At 46.8% G+C, this 21,832-nt stretch overlaps 2 protein-coding genes across 4 annotated transcripts in view; one reads left to right on the top strand and one right to left on the bottom strand.

Moving 5' to 3' along the window:
• LOC138788426 (aldo-keto reductase family 1 member C3-like) overlaps positions 1 to 21,832 on the top strand; it is a 58,565-nt gene that overhangs the window by 35,949 nt on the left and 784 nt on the right. Inside the window, exons 1-8 of one of the 3 annotated variants that reach the window (XM_069966287.1) lie at positions 14,221 to 14,576; positions 18,002 to 18,169; positions 18,356 to 18,472; positions 18,661 to 18,738; positions 19,401 to 19,523; positions 19,756 to 19,865; positions 20,554 to 20,719; positions 20,859 to 21,407. In XM_069966287.1, the coding sequence (XP_069822388.1) occupies positions 14,490 to 14,576; positions 18,002 to 18,169; positions 18,356 to 18,472; positions 18,661 to 18,738; positions 19,401 to 19,523; positions 19,756 to 19,865; positions 20,554 to 20,719; positions 20,859 to 20,978 (969 nt within the window). In that variant the 5' untranslated portion in view covers positions 14,221 to 14,489 and the 3' untranslated portion in view covers positions 20,979 to 21,407. Of the gene's footprint in view, positions 1 to 14,220; positions 14,577 to 18,001; positions 18,170 to 18,355; positions 18,473 to 18,660; positions 18,739 to 19,400; positions 19,524 to 19,755; positions 19,866 to 20,553; positions 20,720 to 20,858; positions 21,408 to 21,832 lie in introns of those variants that run through there. The other 2 variants (XM_069966279.1, XM_069966296.1) reach the window with 2 other exon arrangements.
• Positions 1,548 to 5,156, bottom strand: LOC138771865 (E3 ubiquitin-protein ligase TRIM11-like). The gene has a single exon (XM_069951870.1). The coding sequence runs from the start codon at positions 5,151 to 5,153 to the stop codon at positions 3,384 to 3,386; it is 1,770 nt and encodes a 589-aa protein (XP_069807971.1). The 5' UTR covers positions 5,154 to 5,156; the 3' UTR covers positions 1,548 to 3,383.

The following is a 21,832-nucleotide window of genomic DNA, read 5'->3' as shown; positions in this document are numbered from 1 at the left end:
GTCTCACTTTATGCGCTTATAGCTCAGTGATGCTTTAACATATGCTAGCAATTCTGAGATTGTTTTTTTGTAACATATGGTACTTTGTGTTAGTGGCAAAATGTGGTCACTATCTTTTGTGTTTTTTGTGAAAAACATAAATTTATCATGAAAAATTTGCACTTTACAAACTTTGAAATTCTTTACTTCTAAAAAAAGAAAGTCGTATCACATAAATTAGTTACTAGGTCACATTACCAATATGTCCTCTTTATTCTGGCTTCATGTCGTAAACATATTTTACTTTTCTTGGGTGTTACAGGGCAAATTATCAAATTTTCATGAAATTTCCAAAACTTATTTTTTTAGGGACCAGTTCTTTTTTTAAGTGGGTTTCGGAGGCTTGTATACTTGAAACCCCCATAAGTGACCCCCATTTTGGAAACTACACACCCTAAGGAAATATTCTAGGGGTATAATGAGCATTTTAACCCTACAGGGGCTGGAGAAAAGTATTCACCATTAGGCCGTAAAAAAATGGAAAATAGAATTTTTCAAATAATATGTTCGTTCAGATTAAATTATCTCATGTTCACAAGCAACAGGAGAGAAAAAGCACCCCAAAACTTGTAACTTGTAAAGCAGGATGGCATATCCATGGTAAGCCCGGGGGCCTTTATTAGGCCCCCGGAGTTACCATGGAGACACCGGGGGACCGGACGGGACCCCCAGTAACCCGTTAGATGCCGCTGTCATGCTTTGACAGCGGCATCTAAAGAGTTAAACTGCCCGGAGCGGAGAATCCTCCACTCCCGGCAGTTTCAGGGGGGGGGGGGGTCAGCTGTCACACTGACCGCTGATCCCCCACTCTGCTGCTGCCGGGGGGTGGCAGCTTATTCCGATGCATCCGCCGTTAAATGGCGTATGCATCGGAATAAAGCCCATTAGTGGCTGCCGTGAAAAGGCAGCACGGCGGTCACTAAGGGGTTAAAAAAACAGCCATGATTTTTCTTTGTTGTATAAAAAATTTTTTTGTCTCCTTTAATTGGTAACTGGTGACTTACTAGTTGGTGATTATGAACCAGGCAGACACAGGGTCCAGGACTAATAGAAGACGTTTATTGATCAGTCAATGGAAAAATTCAGAGAAATTCACAAGAGAAATCTGTATATGGTATCAGTATATTTTAAGGAAAATAATATATTACAGTAAGAATTTCACTCATCCTGACAATTATATTTTATTATCGTTCTCAGTAGTAGTCAGGCTGGTAAGATTAAATAGTAAACTTAGTCCCCCCACAATGCTGTGTCCCATACTGTCTGCCCCACATGATGCTTCTCCCTGTGATGTCACCAGTCTCCGGGCAGATTTCCTTAGGAATAACCTTTCAGCTGCTCCTCCCCCGATATCCTTACTTTGCCTCCCAATACACATACCTCCCAACCGCCCACCCCATACCTCCCATCCGGCAGGACAGACCCGGTTTTGGGTGATGTCCCGACGTCCCGGGATGGCCCCCATGTTTCCCACTGTCCCCCCAACACCCCCACCTGCCCCATCCCCGTGTTCGCACCAGCAGCTGCGGCTGCCAAGAGCTGACTGGGGGCTTTTCACTGTGAGCACTCCTAATGAGCGCTCACAGTGACACCTACTGGCCGCTCCAGACACTGAAGGGCCGCGAAGGGAAATGCACAGACATCTGTTGCAGGTTTCCTGTTCAAGCCCCGCGGCGCCCGCACTCCTCTCCTGCTTGGCCCAGATGTAATGTCATGTCCGGAGCCAAGAAGGAGAGAAGAGTGTGGGCGCCGCGGGGCTGGAACAGGAAGCCTACACCAGACGTCTGTACTTGCAAACAGCAGCTTCAGGAGGAGACTACCGGGGAGCGAGGTGAGTATCCTTCTGAGGGTTTTTTATTTTACTTATAGAAAGTACTACACCAAGGGGGAGGGGAGCATATACAATGTTGGGGCTACGCGGGAGGCAGCAACAAAGGGGGGCTATACTATGTGGGGGATAAAAAGGGGGGCTATATTATGTGGGAGCTATAATAAATGGGGGTTATATCAAGTTGAGGCTACACAGGGGGGCTATACAAAGCTGGGGCTACAAAGGGGGACTATACTATGTTGGGGGGGGTTACACAGGGGGCTACAAACGGGGGGCTATACTAGGTAGGGATATACTATGTGGGGGCGAGGCTACAGGGGCACGCTATAGGGGCGTGGCACATTGCCGTGAATTTCCCTCTTTCCTGCCAGCAAAAGTTGGGATGGATGCAAACACATAATACGGCATGAAGGGGCTCGGTGAAGGTGAAGGTGTGTAAGTGTCTGATGGGGTCACCCGGCAGGACAGCGGCCCGGCCTCATAATCCACACAGATCCTGATTATTACACCACAGCTCTTTACACAAACTCCAGGATATATTATTATCTCCAATGTGTGACTGATGACTCCAGTCTATACTGGAATAATAAACACCCACCAATTTGATTTCGTGTCATCTGATATAGGAATATGGGGGGATGGGGGGTATGTATAAATCTATCTTATAGTCAGACACAGATAGAGATACGGGGTCGGGAACATGTATCATTTGCACAATAATTTTTGCAGTTGCGCACTTTTCACGTGCTGCGCAAAAATCTCTGGGTCATGCGCAAAATTTATCATTAGGAGCATGGGCCTTGATAAATCTTTTAAAAAGTGACATGATACCAATATTCTATAGGTCAGTCTGAACACAACCATATGCAGGTTTACGTACAGTTTCTAATGTTTTTTTTTTTCCCCCTGCAATTCATTATTAATAAAACGTCCCTATTGTGACGCTTATTACAGTTTTAGTTTTTCACCTACGTGGCTGTACGGGGTGTCATTATTTGTGCCATGATATCTAGTTTTTATTAATACCATATTTGTGTAGATCGGATGTTTGCATTACTTTTTGTTAATTTTTTTATATATAATGTAACAAAAAATCTGTAGTTTTGGCGCTTTTTTCCCTCTTCGTTTACGCCGTTCGTCATAACTATTGTTATATTTTAATAGATCGGACAATTACGCACGCCACAGTATATAATATGTTAATTTATTTATTTTCAAGTTTTTTATTTGTATAATGGGATAAGGGGGTGATTTTAATATTTATTGGGGGAGGGACTTTGGGGTATTTTTAAAAACATTTTTACTTTTTTTATTGCACATTTTAAGTTTTGGGGGACTTTTACATGTAATCAATAGTTTTCATACACTGATAATTGCTTTTCCATAGGCATAGCATTGATCAGTGTTATCGGCACTCTGCTCATACAATCTATAGGGTGGGGGTAGGGCGATGGTAGGTAAGGGAATTACTATTCTTACTTTTTTTTTTTCTTTTGTACCTTTTTCTGCTGTGTCACATACACACGCCCCTTTTCACATCAGCTGCTCCTCCCCCTGATATATTCATACAGCCATTCCATACACATAATACAGCATGAAGGGGCTCGGTGAAGGTGGCGGTGAAGGTGTGTAAGTGTCTGATGGGGTCACACAGCTCATAAAAGGACAGCTGCCCGGCCTCATAATCCAGACAGATCCTGAATCTATCACTGGAGATCTGGTCAGGTAACTGGAATTTATTACTGTCATGTATCACTGAATACTGATTACTACATCCCCAACCTCCATGTAAACACCAGGACTTGTTATTATATCCAACGTGTGACTGACCTTCCCTCCTGTCTATACTGGGATAACACATCCCCACCATCCACCAACTTGACCCTCTGTTCTCCACATCCCAGTAATGTCGTCCTGAAGAAAACCCCCTGCTGCTCATCACCTGAGGATAATTCTCAAATCTCTCAGATTTATTAGGACGTTTCTGCTTTATATCTGTTCTGGATACAGTCTTCCTGTCGTCTGATATAAGAATATAATGACCAGCTGTGTTTGCATCCAATAGTATGTATACAGGACCCTGCCCGTAGACTGTTTCCTCTTCAGCCATGACCTTTCCCTCAGCACCCCCAGTCTTGATTATTACACCATCGCCCCCATATTCTGTACCTGACACAGGTGAAGCTTGTGTGTGACTGGGCCGAGATCGGACGCTGGGGGGTTTTGGCCTCGTTGCTTTTGGTGCTGTGGGTGAGATGATCTGTAGATATAATATTATATCAGAGATACCGGCATGTAATATCCCTGTAATCACATCCACATCTACATCATCATGTCCCCCTGTGTCCTCATCCCCTCCCCCCTCCTCAGGATCACACAAGTCACCTGTGTCTGGATCCTGTAAGGCATCCAGTGGATCAGCCATGTTACACAACTCCTCAATGTGTCTCATCTTCCTGGACAGCTCATCCTTCTTTATTTCCAGCTTCTGGATGACAACAGACAGTGACAGTGACAGCTGCTCCTCCTGCCTGGAGATCTCACTCAGGACCCTCTTCTCCAGGTCGTCCAGCCGTCTCCTGATGTCTATAAACAGGGCAGTGACTCTCTCCGCTTCTCCAGATGCTTTTTCTTGAGCTTTTCTCCAGCGTTCCTCCACACTCTGGACTCTTTCCTCAGTCTTCTCTCTCTTTGTCCTCAGTTTCTGCAGAAAATTTCTCAGTTTCTTCTTCTTCGCCTCAGAGGCCTCATCCAGCATCTCCACCCGGTGTCCCCGATGTTCTCCGGCCAAACTGCAGGACACACAGATGCAGATAGCCTCCTTAGTACAATAATACTTTAAAAGTTCCTTATGGATGGAGCATTTCCTCTTCTCCAGGGAAGTGCTGGGATCGGTCAGGACGTGTTCTGGAGACTTGCTGTGAACTCTCAGGTGATTATCACACAGAGAAGCCTCACACAGCAGACAGGATCTCACAGCAGGTACAGGAGAGTCCACACAATAAGTGCAGTAGATCCCGGTGATCTCCTCCTGATGGGGCTGAGTAGACCGGAGACGTTCTGCTACATTATGTAGAGCGATGTTCCTCATCAATACAGGACGATCTTGAAACTCTTCTCTACATTCAGGACAGGAATAAACTCCAGCCCCGTCCTGTGTATTCAGGACCTGATGAATACAGTCCCGGCAGAAGTTGTGTCCACATCTCAGGGTTACAGGATCTGTATACAGGTTCAGACATACGGAGCAGAGCAGCTCGTCTCTCAGATCAGCAGACGCCATGGCTGAGACTCTTAGGGAATCCATAAGTGACCTATGGTACTAGAGTCAGGGTGTGTTACAGTACAGTTTACTTTGTCATAAAGTGGTTTATCTACAAAGTTAAATATTGAATGTATGTATATGTATGGCTGCACACACTGACTTTTATTCCAGGTATCATAGGGGTTCAATCTGTGGACAAAGTGCAAAACTACATCTATCTGTTTATAGTACAGGATTTAAAGGGAACAAATTAGCCCAATCGGGCTGATATGGTTTCCTGGAGCACTGTGTACAGCTTTTGAGCAGCCTACGGCACATACCGGCCGCGACTGCAGCAGAGGCTGTGTACCAAAGTAAAAGAGGTTTTATTACTGGGGCACGCGGCAGGCAGAATCGGGGAGGTACTCATCTGGGCGTCTCTCCACCCATGTCTAGTCACCGCCTTCTGCCTGTCAGCATGCTCGGCAGGATGATTGACAAACAGAGAGGCCTGAGAAATCGTTGGTCGTTTGATAGAATTCAGACCTATTTTCATCGTTTGATCGTTCACAAATCATTCGCACATCGCTCAGTGTAATAAGAAGTCATAGCTGAAGCGTAAGCAATAGCAACGACAAAGCGTACGCAAGAACTTTCATAAGTAACGATCATCGTTCCGTGTAATTGGGCAAACAATTTCGGGTCGTTTTTCATAGCGGTTGTTTTTCATAGTTTATAGTTAATTGTTAGTCGTCAAAAAATCGCTTGGTGTAATAGTACCCTTAGGCCGGTCTATGCTGAGGGGATTACCATTTTCAATATATTCTCAAGTCCTTTCAGTCTACAGAGGAAAACAGCTTCCTCAGCTTAAAGTTGCAAAATTGTATATTTTGTTTACATATACTAGCATATATATACTGTATATTTCTTTTAGGTTTTGTTTTCCATTAAAGGGAAACTGTATGGGATCATACCGGAACAAACCTGATGTATTTTAATAGATCAGACAATTCTACACACGTTATATAATGTGTTAATCTGTTTAATTGTTTTTACATGTTTTATTTGTATAATGGCAAGTGATTTTAATTTTTATTGGGGGGAGGGGGCTTTGGGACAATTGTAAAACATTCTTATTTTTAAGATTTTAGCATAGTATTGATCAGGCTCTATGACAAGATCGCTGATGGGACTGCTCATCCAGGGCTGTATTAACAGCTACCGCTGCCCTAGGCCCTAAACCTGAAGACGCCCCATCTTCACGCACCTATTGGCGATACCAGACCTGACCAATACCACCATACCCCCCCACCAGATTTACTGGCAAGTCTGAACGGGAGGAGGGAAACTAAAAAAATAAAAACAAAAAAAATTGTTTTTTCTGTCCCCCTGCTTCCTGGTGCTGCCCCCCTGCAAGGTGCTGCCCTAGGCACCGGACCACGGGTGCCTAGTGGTAAATACGGCCCTGTGCTTATCACCTGAGGATAATTCTGGAATCTCTTAGATCTATTTGGACGTTTCTGCTTTATCTCTGTTCTTGATACAGTTTTTAGGTCGTCTGATAAAAAGAGATTATTACTAGCTGTGTTTACATCAAATGAAATGTCTACAAGATCCTCCCCATATATCCCTTTCACTTTATAAGCCATGACATTCCCCTCCAGTAGCCCCAGTCCTGACTATTACACCATCACCCCCATATTCTCTACCTGACACAGGTGAAGCTTGTGTGTGACTGGTCCGCGATCAGATACTAGGGGGTTGTGGTATTATTGCTTTTGGTTTTACGGGTGAGATGATCTGCAGATATGTCATTATATCAGAGATAACTGCATGTAACATCCCTGTAATCACAGTTTTGAGTCAAAACGTCGCTTTACGTATACGGGTGAATAAACTTGCACCTATTCACTTCATTGAAGTGCTGTCTACCTGCCTTTGTTTTTCTATCCTGTGGAGTCGCGGGTCGACTGCCAAGGATGTGCACCCGCCGGCTGGAAGCCAATTGACTTTAAGTCAGCACAGTGACGTTCAACCATTATCTTTTCACATCTATATCTATATCATGTGACTTATCATGTTCCCCTGTGTCCTCATCACCTCCATCATGTCCCCGTGGGTCCTCATTACCTCCTTCCTCCTCAGGATCACACAAGTCACCTATGTTTGAATCCTGTAAGATAGTGGATCCGCCATGTTACACAGCTCCTCAATGCATCTCATCTTCCTGGACAGCTTGTCCTTCTTTATTTCCAGCTTCTGGATGACATCAGACAGTGACAGTGTCATCTTCTCTTTCTGTCTGAAGATCTCGCTCAGGACCCTCTTCTCCAAGTCGTCCAGCCGTCTCCTGATGTCTATAAACAGGGCAGTGACTCTCTCGGCTTCTCCAGATGCTTTTTCTTGAGCTTTTCTCCAGCGTTCCACCACACCCTGGACTCTGTCCTCAGTCTTCTCTCGCTTCGGGATCAGTTTCTGCAGAACATTTCTCAGTTTTTTCTTCTTCTTCGCAGAGGCCTTATCGGGCATATCTATCCGACGTCCCCAATGTTCTCCATCCAATTTGCAGGACACACAGATACAGATGGCCTCCTTACTGCAATAGTACTTTAATAGTTTCTTATGGATTGAGCATTTCCTGTTTTCTAGGGAAGTGCCTGCATAAGTCAGGACATTGGTCTGATTCCTTGGTTTGAACTCTCAGGCGATTACCACACAGAGAAGCCTCATGGTAGAGACAGGATCTCACAGCAGGTACAGGAGAGTGAATACAGTAAGTGCAGCAGATCCTGGTGATCTCCTCCTGATGGGGCTGAGTAGACCGGAGACGTTCTGCTACGTTACACAGAGTTATGTTCTTCTGCAGTGAGGGCCGTTCTGGAAACTCTTCTCTACAGTCAGGACAGGAATACATGCCAGACCTGTTCTGTGTATTCAGCACCTGATCACCTGAAAGGCAGGAGTTTCAGAACATTGACTAGGCATACAGTATATGCCAGGCCAAAGCACTCTCCAAAAGGAAAGACTACCCATCTGCCAGACTTTTGGTCTCTCATATATCTCTAGTCAATGTTCTAAGACTCCTAGATGGAGTGAAACACTGACTTGGATGAATACCACCTTCCCATTCACATATATGGTCCCTGTGCTCGCTCCTGCTCCAATCCCAGGCCAATCTGGACTTGACAAGACCACCAGTTCTGCCCCACCTCTTGTACTGTTTTGGATTCGGACTTGGTTCTGACATTTTCTTCTGATTCTGACCATTGGCTTGTTTCAGGTTTTGTCTCTGGGCTCTGATTTTGACATTGTTGTAGTCGTTTAGATAGGAGAAGCCAGTGGATCCTCCAAGTAGGTAAAATCATTGGGTTGTGTTCAGCTCAATGCTTCACTGTTTTCCCTACACATAACAATGATAACACAGATTGTAAAGGTTCCCATATATTTATACCTATGTCAGCCATACCCAGCGCCCACGGCAGGTTCAGCAGTTAGTGTATGGTTATGGGGCTCTCGGGACCGTCCACCGATGATAGGGAAAGGGGATCGGAGCCTAGGGGGAAGGTAAGAGACATACCTTCCTCCTCTGCGCCACATAGAATTGTCTAACCTGCTAATATTTCCTCTTTAAATCTACCAATGCCTCTATTTTAGTACATTAGGCTGTGTTTTTACATATGCCTTTGGAATGGGTTCTGATCACAATGGAGACAATACCCCTATTTCTCCCCCAATAGCCATGTTGCCATCTGACTCCTGAACTGCCACAGAGAGTCCGTTTGACACCTTAATGGACTTTGGGATGCAATATTCATCATCTAGTTTCTATATGCCTATACTGGTCAAAGTCCAGCTTCTAGACAATACATATAAACAGCACAGCTAGACTTACTGTAAAGGCCCTATTCCACCAACAGATCTGACGACAGATTATCTGCCAAAGATTTAAAGCCAAACCCAGGAACAGACTATAATCAGAGAACAGGTCATAAAGGAAAGACTGGATTTCTCCTATTTTCAAATCCACTCTTGGGTTCGGCTTCAAATCTTTGGCAGATAATCTGTCGTCAGATCTGTTGGTGGAATAGGGCCTTAACTGTGGCTAATAATACAGGGATCAATGTACAACAGCTATAGTTGTAATCCCCTACAGGTAAAACAGCAAACAAACTATAATAGCCTGAATTGCATGTATAGGTAATTCTGTCATACCTCAAAAGAACATGCTTATGGCACCCCCAAACTGTGGTATCATATCTGACATAGCTACCCTTCCTCATCGGGGGCATACTGAGATGGTTAGCCCTCTCTATAAGGAGACCATAATGAAATGGTTACCCCTCCCCATCAGGGGCAATACTGAGATGGTTACCCCTCCCTATCAGGGGCTATACTGAGATGGTTACGCCTCTTCATCAGGGGCTATACTGAGATGGTTACGCCTCTTCATCAGGGGCTATACTGAGATGGTTACGCCTCTCCATCAGGGGCTGTACTGAGATGGTTAGCCCTCCCCATCAGGGGCTATATTGAGATGGTTAGCCCTCCCCATCAGGGGCTATATTGAGATGGTTACCCCTCCCCATCAGGGGCTATATTGAGATGGTTACCCCTCCCCATCAGGGGCTATATTGAGATGGTTACCCCTCCCCATCAGGGGCTATATTGAGATGGTTACCCCTCCCCATCAGGGGCTATATTGAGATGGTACCCCTCCCCATCAGGGGCTATACTGAGATGGTTAGCCCTCCCCATGAGGGGCTATACTAAGATGGTTACGCCTCTCCATCAGGGGCTATACTGAGATGGTTACGCCTCTCCATCAGGGGCTATACTGAGATGGTTACGCCTCTCCATCAGGGGCTATACTGAGATGGTTGGCCCTCCCCATCAGGGGCTATACTGAGATGGTTAGCCCTCCCCATCAGGGGCTATACTGAGATGGTTAGCCCTCCCCATCAGGGGCTATACTGAGATGGTTAGCCCTCCCCATCAGGGGCTATACTGAGATGGTTACCCCTCCCCATCAGGGGCTATATTGAGATGGTTACCCCTCCCCATCAGGGGCTATATTGAGATGGTTACCCCTCCCCATCAGGGGCTATACTGAGATGGTTAGCCCTTCCCATCAGGGGCTATACTGAGATGGCTAGCCCTCCCCATAAGGGGCGATACTGAGATGGTTAGCCCTCCCCATCAGGGGCTATACTGAGATGGTTAGCCCTCCCCATCAGGGGCTATACTGAGATGGTTAGCCCTCCCCATCAGGGGCTATACTGAGATGGTTAGCCCTCCCCATCAGGGGCTATACTGAGATGGTTAGCCCTCCCCATGAGGGGCTATACTGAGATGGTTATGCCTCTCCATCAGGGGCATACTGAGATGGTTACCCCTCCCCATCAGGGGCTATACTGAGATGGTTACGCCTCTCCATCAGGGGCTATACTGAGATGGTTACCCCTCTCCATCAGGGGCTATACTGAGATGGTTACGCCTCTCCATCAGGGGCTATACTGAGATGGTTACCCCTCCCAATCAGGGGATATACTGAGATGGTTACCCCTCCCAATCAGGGGCTATATTGAGATGGTTAGCCCTCCCCATCAGGGGCTATACTGAGATGGTTAGCCCTCCCCATCAGGGGCTATACTGAGATCTTTACCCCTCCCCATCAGGGGCTATACTAAGATGGTTAGCCCTCCCCATCGGGGCTATACTGAAATGGTTAGCCCTCCCCATCAGGGGCTATATTGAGATGGTTACCCCTCCCCATCAGGGGTTATACTGAGATGGTTACCCCTCCCCATCAGGGGCTATACTGAAATGGTTAGCCCTCCCCATCAGGGGCTGTACTGGGATGGTTACCCCTCCCCATCAGGGGCTATACTGAGATGGTTAGCCCTCCCCATTAGGGGCTGTACTGGGAAGGTTACCCCTCCCCATCAGGGGCTATACTGAGATGGTTACCCCTCCCCATCAGGGGCTATACTGAGATGGTTACGCCTCTCCATCAGGGGCTATATTGAGATGGTTACCCCTCCCCATCAGGGGCTATACTGAGATGGTTACCCCTCCCCATCAGGGGCTATACTGAGATGGTTACCCCTCCCCATCAGGGGCTATACTGAGATTGTTACTCCTCCCCATCAGGGGCTATACTGAGATGGTTACGCCTCTCTATCAGGGGCCATACTGAGATGGTTACCCCTCCCCATCAGGGGCTATACTGAGATGGTTAGCCCTCCCCATCAGGGGCTGTACTGAGATGGTTACTCCTCTCTATCAGGGGGCCATACTGAGATGGTTACCCCTCCCGATCAGGGGCCATACTAAGATGGTTGGCCTTCTCCTTCAGGGGGTGAGATGTTTACCCCTCCCTACAAGGCGCTGTACTGAGATGGTTAGCCTCCATGACCCATGCATTTAATATAGATATAGTGTGGACATAACTATAGAAGTAACAGCCATGTGTCAGGTGGTTGACTTGTGAGAAGGCTAAGGGGCTACCAAGGGGCCTTGCCTAAGTAGTATCATTGTCAGGGTGACTGGCTTGATAGAAATCTTGATAAGAGATCGGGTGTAGCTAGCCACTCAAGGTGTAAAGAACATAGAAAGTGAGACATCAAGTGGCAAAGGAGTAGAAAGCAACGTTCAGTCCAGAGCATATGTATAGCATATACATACAAGGATACCTGACGACAGGATGTCATAGAACATAGAGGCACACCTACTCTGGGGCACTCCACCCATATAGCAAAATATAGGGCAGGGACCATTGTGTCCTACAGATCTGGCTAAACATAATCTTACACTAACCACTGTCATAGGTAATAGATAACTGAGTTCATGGAGGGTATACAGTATATATACCATATATACAGAGGATCCAGTATATAGATCTGGGATTGAGGTCACTTACAAATCATTACAGACTATATACAGGGAGAGGGTAGTATATAACCTGTACACAGCAGGATCACTATATACAGCATGACAGGAAGTATATATGGCACTATAGAGGTAAAAGGAGGTATAAAGACCAGTAGCCTTCACGTACCGTAATAAAATTTGTACAGTAAATACCGAGGGAAGTAATAATATTTATACAAAACTAGTCATTGTATACATCATTATAGATTTACTATATAGCACTGAGATAGAGGGGGGTATATACATTACAGGGGTTCTCAACTAGCGGACTGTGGAGGCCAGCTGTCCGGACCCCTGCTGCAGCTCAGTATATCTGTATACTGAGCTGCGCTCTGCACAGTGACTATGAGCGCTTGTAACGAGCGCTTATAGTTACCGTGCATCGGCACTGACAGAGAGGGGAGCCATTGGCTCCCTCCCTGTCAGTCACCCCTCACAGGCCGCAGCAGCGCCGGGACAAGGGGAGAGCGGCCTCTTGTGACCGCGGCAGAGCAGCCACAAGAGCGAAAAGAAGAGGAGACATCCGCACCCAGGTGAGTATATATTTGTTTGGGACACACAGGGGGGCTATATACTACTGGGAGAGAGCATAGGGTTTCTATATACTACTGGGGGAGCGCACAGGGGGCTATTTACTACTGGGGAAACGCACAGGAGGGCTATATACTACTGGGGGAGAGCACAAGGGGGCTTTATACTACTGGGAGAGCGCACAGAGGGGCTATATACTACTGGGGAAGCGCACAGGGGGGCTATATACTACTGGAGGAGTGCACAGGGGGCTATATACTACTGGGGAGCGCACAGGGGGGCTGTATACTACTGGGAAGCACACAGAGGGGCTATATATTACTAGGGGAGCACACATGGGGGCTATATACTACTGGGGGAGAGTATGGGGGGGGCTATATACTACTGGGGGAGGGGACAGGGGGGCTATATACTACTGGGAGAGAGCATAGGGTTTATATACTACTGGGGGAGCGCACAGGGGGCTATTTACTACTAGGGAAACGCACAGGAGGGCTATATACTACTGGGGGAGAGCACAAGGGGGCTTTATACTACTGGGAGAGCGCACAGAGGGGCTATATACTACTGGGGGGGTGCACAGGAAGGCTATATACTACTGGGGGAGCACACAGGGGTCTATATACTACTGGGGGAGCAACAGGAGGGCTATATACTACTGGGGGAGAGCACAGGGGTCTATATACTACTGGGGGAGCAACAGGGGGGCTACATACTACTGGGGGAGCGCACAGGGGGCTATATACTACTGGGGGAGAGCACAGGGGTCTATATACTACTGGGGGAGCAACAGGGGTCTATATACTACTTGGGGAAGTCACCCCCTTTGTAGCTAATTTTAAAATAACAAAACACATTTACTACTGATGTTCAGCTCGGACCCTGGTAAGTGGACCTTCACTAAAAGTTGTTAAGTACCCCTGCAGTAGATCACTAGATTCCATCTACAGGAAGGGGGCTAATACCCTGTATACAGCAGTGATGTGTGATATATCAGCCATATCTGCAGTGTGTGAGGTGAGGGGAGCAGAGCCATGAGGAGAGGTGACTGCAGGAATCCTTGAGGTAATACGGACCCCATACATGATAGAGAAGCTGATACTACACTATTATATATAATGGCCGAGGTAATACTGACCCCATACATGATAGAGAAGCTGATACTACGCTATTATATATAATGGCTGAGGTAATACTGATCCCATACATGATAGAGAAGCTTATACTACACTATTATATATAATGGCTGAGGTAATACTGACCCCATCCCCATACATGATAGAGAAGCTGACACTAAACTATTATATATAATGGCTGAGGTAATACTGATCCCATACATGATAGAGAAGCTGATACTACGCTATTATATATAATGGCTGAGGTAATACTGATCCCATACATGATAGAGAAGCTGATACTACGCTATTATATATAATGGCTGAGGTAATACTGATCCCATACATGTGTGTATGTCAGACAGCTGGGGACCCCACAGTATCTGTGAACCCCAGTGGCCGAGCACTTTACTTGCCTCCTGTGATTGTTAAGTCCTGTGATTTAAATAAAGCTGTGTCTATTTTGACACACAATATGTATTCAGTCAGTGATTTCACGTATTGAGGAGGTTTAGACTGAGGTCTCTGGTGCTGAAGCCTCGAGCTGTGGCCGCCTCCTGTTTCCTGTGTATAGGATCCTGTTCAGTTCCCCCTCCTAACAGCGGCCTGTACTGTACTTGGTTAGTTACACCTTTACCATGACAGAGCCCAGCACATATCGGAGTCATATTTCAGGGCATTATCAGGGCACAGTGATCTATAATACAGCCGAGAGGTGGAGCCGGGCTGCTGGGGCTCTGCAAACAAGTCAACGTTCACAGAAGGAACTTCAGGACAGATCCGAGCTACGAGCAGCAGTATGGCGCTGACTAAACATTCACGGATTACACTGAATGACGGACACAAGATACCGGTGGTTGGACTGGGCACCTACGCCCCTCCGGAGGTGGGTGGTCATACCCGGTAGCTACAAGCTAAAATCCACAGCTCTCTAGTAAAATGGTGAACATGAGGGAGTTCCCTACCATTCATCCTAGTGAAGACCTGTATAGTTACAGCTACTCCCTGCCCTAGAACAGCTGATAACAGAGAGAAGTAGATTGTATGATGAATTATATGCAGTTGTTTGCTGTTCTCTCTGGACTTGTCGGGCAGTCATTCACCCCTCCTCCCTTATAACATGAGTGTTCAGCGTCTGTGGTGTATGTTAATATAAGAATCCTAAGAGGGTGCAGCAGGAATAATACATGGAGCACAGCAGGCATAATGCATGGGGCACAGCAGGCATAACGCATGGGGGCACAGCAGGCTTAACGCATGGGGCACAGCAGGCATAATACACAGGGCGCAGCAGGCATAATACACGGGGCACAGCAGGCATAATACATGGGGCACAGCAGGCATAATACACGGGGCACAGCAGGCATAATACACGGGGCACAGCAGGCATAATACATGGGGCACAGCAGGCATAACACATGGGGGCACAGCAGGCATAACACATGGGGGCACAGCAGGCATAACACATGGGGCACAGCAGGCATAATACATGGGGCGCAGCAGGCATAATACACGGGGCACAGCAGGCATAATACACGGGGCACAGCAGGTATAACACATGGGGGCACAGCAGGCATAACACATGGGGGCACAGCAGGCATAACGCATGGGGCACAGCAGGCATAACGCATGGGGCACAGCAGGCATAACACATGGGGGCACAGCAGTCATAATACATGGGGAACAGCAGGCATAATACATGGGGCACAGCAGGCATAATACATGGGGCACAGCAGGCATAATACACGGGGCACAGCAGGCATAATACACGGGGCATAGCAGGCATAATACATGGGGTATAGTAGGCATAATGCATGGGGCACAGCAGGCATAATACACAGGGCACAGCAGGCATAATGCATGGGGCACAGCAGGCATAATACACGGGGCACAGCAGGCATAATACATGGGGTATAGTAGGCATAATGCATGGGGCACAGCAGGCATAATACACGGGGCACAGCAGGCATAATACATGGGGTATAGCAGGCATAATACATGGGTCACAGCAGACATAATACACGGGGCACAGCAGGCATAATGCATGGGGCACAGCAGGCATAATGCATGGGGCACAGCAGGCATAATACACAGGGCGCAGCAGGCATAATACACAGGGCACAGCAGGCATAATACATGGGGCACAGCAGGCATAATACATGTGGCATAGCAGGCATAATACACGGGGCACAGCAGGCATAATGCATGGGGCACAGCAGACATAATACACGGGGCACAGCAGGCATAATACATGGGGCACAGCAGGCATAACACATGGGGGCACAGCAGGCATAACACATGGGGGCACAGCAGGCATAACACATGGGGCACAGCAGGCATAATACATGGGGCGCAGCAGGCATAATACACGGGGCACAGCAGGCATAATACACGGGGCACAGCAGGTATAACACATGGGGGCACAGCAGGCATAACACATGGGGGCACAGCAGGCATAACGCATGGGGCACAGCAGGCATAACGCATGGGGCACAGCAGGCATAACACATGGGGGCACAGCAGTCATAATACATGGGGAACAGCAGGCATAATACATGGGGCACAGCAGGCATAATACATGGGGCACAGCAGGCATAATACACGGGGCACAGCAGGCATAATACACGGGGCATAGCAGGCATAATACATGGGGTATAGTAGGCATAATGCATGGGGCACAGCAGGCATAATACACAGGGCACAGCAGGCATAATGCATGGGGCACAGCAGGCATAATACACGGGGCACAGCAGGCATAATACATGGGGTATAGTAGGCATAATGCATGGGGCACAGCAGGCATAATACACGGGGCACAGCAGGCATAATACATGGGGTATAGCAGGCATAATACATGGGTCACAGCAGACATAATACACGGGGCACAGCAGGCATAATGCATGGGGCACAGCAGGCATAATGCATGGGGCACAGCAGGCATAATACACAGGGCGCAGCAGGCATAATACACAGGGCACAGCAGGCATAATACATGGGGCACAGCAGGCATAATACATGTGGCATAGCAGGCATAATACACGGGGCACAGCAGGCATAATGCATGGGGCACAGCAGACATAATACACGGGGCACAGCAGGCATAATACATGGGGGCACAGCAAGCATAATGCATGGGGCACAGCAGGCATAATGCATGGGGCACAGCAGGCATAATACACAGGGCGCAGCAGGCATAATACACAGGGCACAGCAGGCATAATACATGGGGCACAGCAGGCATAATACATGTGGCATAGCAGGCATAATACACGGGGCACAGCAGGCATAATGCATGGGGCACAGCAGACATAATACACGGGGCACAGCAGGCATAATACATGGGGGCACAGCAAGCATAATACATGGGGCACAGGAGGCATAATACATAAGGCATGGCAGCCACAATACATGGGGCACAGCAGGTAGAATACATGGGGCACAGCAGGCATAATACGTGGGGCATAGCAGACATAATACATGGGGCACAGCAGGCATAATACATGGGGTAAAGTAGGCATAATACATGGGGCACAGCAGGCATAATACATGGGGTAAAGTAGGCATAATACATGGGGCACAGCAGGCATAATACATGGGGTATAGTAGGCATAATACATGGGGCACAGCAGGCATACATGGGGCACAGCAGGCAAAATACACGGGGAACAGCAGGCATAATACATGGGGCACAGCAGGCATAATACATGGGGTAAAGTAGGCATAATACATGGGGCACAGCAGGCACAATACATGGGGGCACAGCAGGCATAATACATAGGGCACAGCAGGCATAATACATGGGGTAAAGCAGACACAATATTAGAGGAGCATAGCAGGCATAATACATGGGGCACAGCAGGCACAATACATGGGGGCACAGCAGGCATAATACATGGGGGCACAGCAGGCATAATACATGGGGCACAGCAGGCATAATATATGAGGTATAGCAGGCATAATGCATGGGGCACAACAGGCATAATACATGGGGTATAGCAGGCATAATACATGGAGTACAGCAGGCTTAATACATGGGGCACAGCAGGCATAATACATGAGGTACAGCAGGCACAATATTGATGGGGCAGCACAGCAGGTACACCATCAGACACAGTATCAGGTACAATATTATGAGGTAGCAGCAGTCAGTCTAGAACAGATACAGAGAAAGGATAAGGGAAACAGATGCAATCAGAGATGATGGTAACCATGATATTGAATACACTTGTATTGAATGGAATTTTATCAAATAAAATGCAACATAAAGGTCTATAGATATAAGTTACCATTATTTTATCTAATTCAATATAGTTCCCCAAGTCTATGGGAGAAGAGGCCGTGAAAATTGCTCTTGAGGTTGGATATCGACACATCGATAATGCTTTTCTATACGGCAATGAGGCTGAGGTTGGCCGAGGTATCAATGCAAAGATCGCAGATGGAACAGTCAAGAGAGAAGAAGTATTCTACACTGGCAAGGTAATAGCAGTGATATATCTCCTTAGGCAACTATCAGTTGTCCTCTTCAGCTGTAATCAGATGCCGGGTGACAACCACTAATGGACGCCATTATGGTGTCAACCATCATTCATATTCCCACAGACTTCAAATAACATTTACTTTATTGTAATTCTCAGTTTCTATATTGCGTTTTCCACCTTCTAGCTCTGGAGCACCTTCCAGTCCCCGGAGTTTGTCCGTCCCGCTCTTGAGAGGTCCCTGAAGGAGCTACAGCTGGATTACATGGATCTCTTCATTATTCACAGTCCCTTGGAGTTCAAGGTCTGGACATTACATGAGCCCTCAAAATTGTGGCCAACATTTTCTAAACTGTTGCGAAGTAGGTCAGAGACTGTAGGTCAGGCCCAGCTTGTCGGTCAGAGACTGTAGGTCAGGCCCAGCTTGTCTTACAGTTTACTTTCTTTAGACACAGATCTCTTCGATGACTTTCTTTCTTTTTGGTTTTTAAGCCTGGTGACAACCCACACCCAACAGATGAGAACGGAAAAGCGATTTATCACAATACTGATATTCGGGACACCTGGAAGGTATGTAGACCCCAAACCTTTCAAAAAGTTAAGAGAGGAGCTAGACCCGGGCATGTTTAGGGCTGTCCGAACCTCAGTGTGCGGCATTTGATTACTGGAGGCTAAAAAAGTTGGATGCAGCCCTAGGGAGTCCTGGAAAACTTTGCTATGGTCTATGGCTGTAGCCACGTTTCCCAGACATAGTTTAGAATACACAACAACTTAACCACAAAGTGGAGATCAGGTCACATGTATGTGCTGAGGCACATAAGGCAGATTTACTAAAGATGCACCCCTGATGTACGGCATGGAAAAGGCGCAGATCGTATGCCTGCCGTAACCCTCCACACCTGATGGGCGGGCAAGGGTGGAGCAGTAAGGCGGGGAGGAGGCGTAGCCTCCATGTCCCCCATAGTGCATAAAAGTCACCAACCACCCCACTGAATCAGCTGGAGTAGGGAGCTAGGTACCACCTGTGTTGTCATGTGTTTAGAAAGGGGCCGTGAACAATATATATATATGGTAGAGACAGCATAGTTATAAGACAAATGATGTTAGATAGATGAGATCGGCCAAAGTACGCAGGGCGATATCTGCCTGTTTGGCCAATGATAACCCCATGTGATAGGGCCTTTAATATTTTTGTAAATTGTTTCATGTTTTCCAACTTTTTTTAATCCTAGGCTATGGAGGACTGTAAAGAAGCCGGGCTGGTGAAATCTATAGGCGTCTCCAATTTTAACCACAAACAAATAGAGCTCATCCTTAACATGTCGGGACTGCGACACAAACCCGTGTGCAACCAGGTAACCAAGTAAAGTTTTGCCTATAGTCCTCAGAAGAACTTACAATTCTTACAAATCTAATGCCATTTTGACAGGTCCAATGGCTAATTGTTAATGAGGTTCTACACTAAAAGCTTACTTTGTAGTCCAATACCTAAAAATAAAAATATTAACAATATTGATGAGCCCAATAGCAGGTCTACCCATCTGTCTCACATCAGGATTACATATGGGGCATTTTGTTCCTCTTCAGGTGGAGTGTCACCTTTTCTTGAATCAATTTAAACTGCTGGAGTTCTGCAAGTCACACAACATAGTCCTGGTAGCGTACGGGGTGCTGGGCTCTACTCCTGGTATGTCCTGGTAAGAAGTACATACATTTAAAGAAGAACTCTCCAAGAACTGGAAAAGCCAAAATTGCAAATGCTACAAAGTCATCCCTGATACCATTTGAAAACAGCACCAGCTTTTTGTTTAGTATAGCATCCTATACTCATATGTAGACATAACCAAATTGAACCAGTAGAACTCGTTTTAGTAAGAACTTTGGGAAACGCTAACCCCGGGTAAGAGGAGCATCAGCCATGTGGCAGAAATGAGGGGGGGGGGGGATTCCAGGCAACAAAGATAAGGAATGGGGCCCTACATACAATAATTGCCAAAAAATAAGTTAAAGAAGGACTCCAGTGAAAACAAAAAATACAGTGCGGGAAGGGGGGGGGGGGCAGGAACATAATAAAGAATTTATACTTACCCATCTCTGTGTTCCTGCAGCGCCACATTACCACCTTGCTCTCACGTCCAGTTTCTCCCATGTTTTAGTGCCATCACGTCCTGGCAGGAAGTGCCCATTCAGCCAGTCAGTTACTACAGCGGTGTCCAGTCCCAGTCACTGTACAGCTAGAGACAAAGCTTTGGTTGTCCAGGCATGATTGGAATCGTAATTTCGGAAACAGCTGGAGACGCCTGTTGCAAAATCTTTTAATCTTTTAGACTAAAGTATCAGTGCTTATAAATTAGCATTTGTCTAAGTTCTACCTTACTCTTTCAGGATTAACCCAAATGCTCCCATCCTACTGGAAGACCCTGTGCTCAATGCAATTGCGAAAAAACACGGCCGAACTCCTGCCCAAGTAGCGATGAGACACTTGTTACAGAGGGGGATAGTGGTTCTTGCTAAAAGTTTTCAGCCAGAGAGGATCAAGCAGAATCTTCAGGTGGGGAACTCAGAATCTTGAGAAGAGGAAGCATACTTTAAAATTGGCCTGGGACAGATCATAGAATCCCATGGCTTCGAATACTTCTTTTATGCCGATGACACTAAAGTCTATCAAATATCACCTCTCTTCTGTACAGGATCCCAGCATGTCTTTTGGCTATATCTTGTTTCTTCACCTCCCACTCTCTAAAACTCAATATGGATACAACAGAATTTGTCATCTCCCCCCCCCCATCTTGCAGCACCCCACCATCTAATCTGTCAATTATAGTCAATGGCTCCACTCCCTAGTCAATAGTCTGCGACTATTAAGGTACCTACAGTAGGTCTGCATAGGAGCTGTACAAAATAATTGAGGATTTTTCATCAAGACTGTTTGCAAGTATACACACCCTTCCATTGGTCAAGAATTGAAATAGGTACTGCAGACTGAGTTGCAATTAAAGTAATTTTATTTGCATAGTTGGTAAAGCAGATATAAAATAAAGTTTCGGTCTATACGACCTTCATCAGACTCATCATGAATTGGATATAAACGGTGAGGAGTCCTGGTAGAACAGCTTGTGAAACAGCTTTAGTGCTGGGAGTGGAGGTCTTGGTATCAGTAGGAGAGCTGTTCTAGCTGTCAGCGTGATGGCGACAGGAGCCTTGCCTGGACTGGGAGACGCTGTGTGTCCATTGGTCAAGAGAGTGGGATATGAGAGGGCAATACCAGGTAAATATTAGTGGTGCTGTCATCCTCAATCCCCTACAACAAACGTTGATGTTCAAATACCTTCTAAGGCCATGTTCACACAACGTGTAACCCGGCTGGGTCACAGAGCGGCCGGTGTTACTGTAGATCATCCCGGCCGGTACTGCAGTACCGGCAGAGTGGTCTTCACTGCTGCTGAATTTCCAAATTCCCCGCTGCTGCACACAATGGAGTGTGTGGCTGGAGCCGCACGATCCATTGTGTGAAGTGACAGGTTCTCTGCGGCCGCGGGAAACCTACATGTCAATTTTTTGCGCGGCCGCTAGCGATCCCGGCCGGAGTGTATACTATGTGTATACACTCTGGCCGGGATTTCATAGACAGCAGCACAATGACGGCAGCACAATGTAATGTTGC

Source organism: Dendropsophus ebraccatus, chromosome 1, assembly GCF_027789765.1.
Source record: "Dendropsophus ebraccatus isolate aDenEbr1 chromosome 1, aDenEbr1.pat, whole genome shotgun sequence".
NCBI lineage: Eukaryota > Metazoa > Chordata > Amphibia > Anura > Hylidae > Dendropsophus > Dendropsophus ebraccatus.
This window is presented reverse-complemented; position numbering and strand designations above follow the sequence as displayed.

Excerpts from the sequence above, each read along its gene's own strand:
- LOC138771865 (XM_069951870.1), bottom strand. The coding sequence starts at position 5,153 with ATGGCGTCTGCTGATCTGAGAGACGAGCTGCTCTGCTCCGTATGTCTG.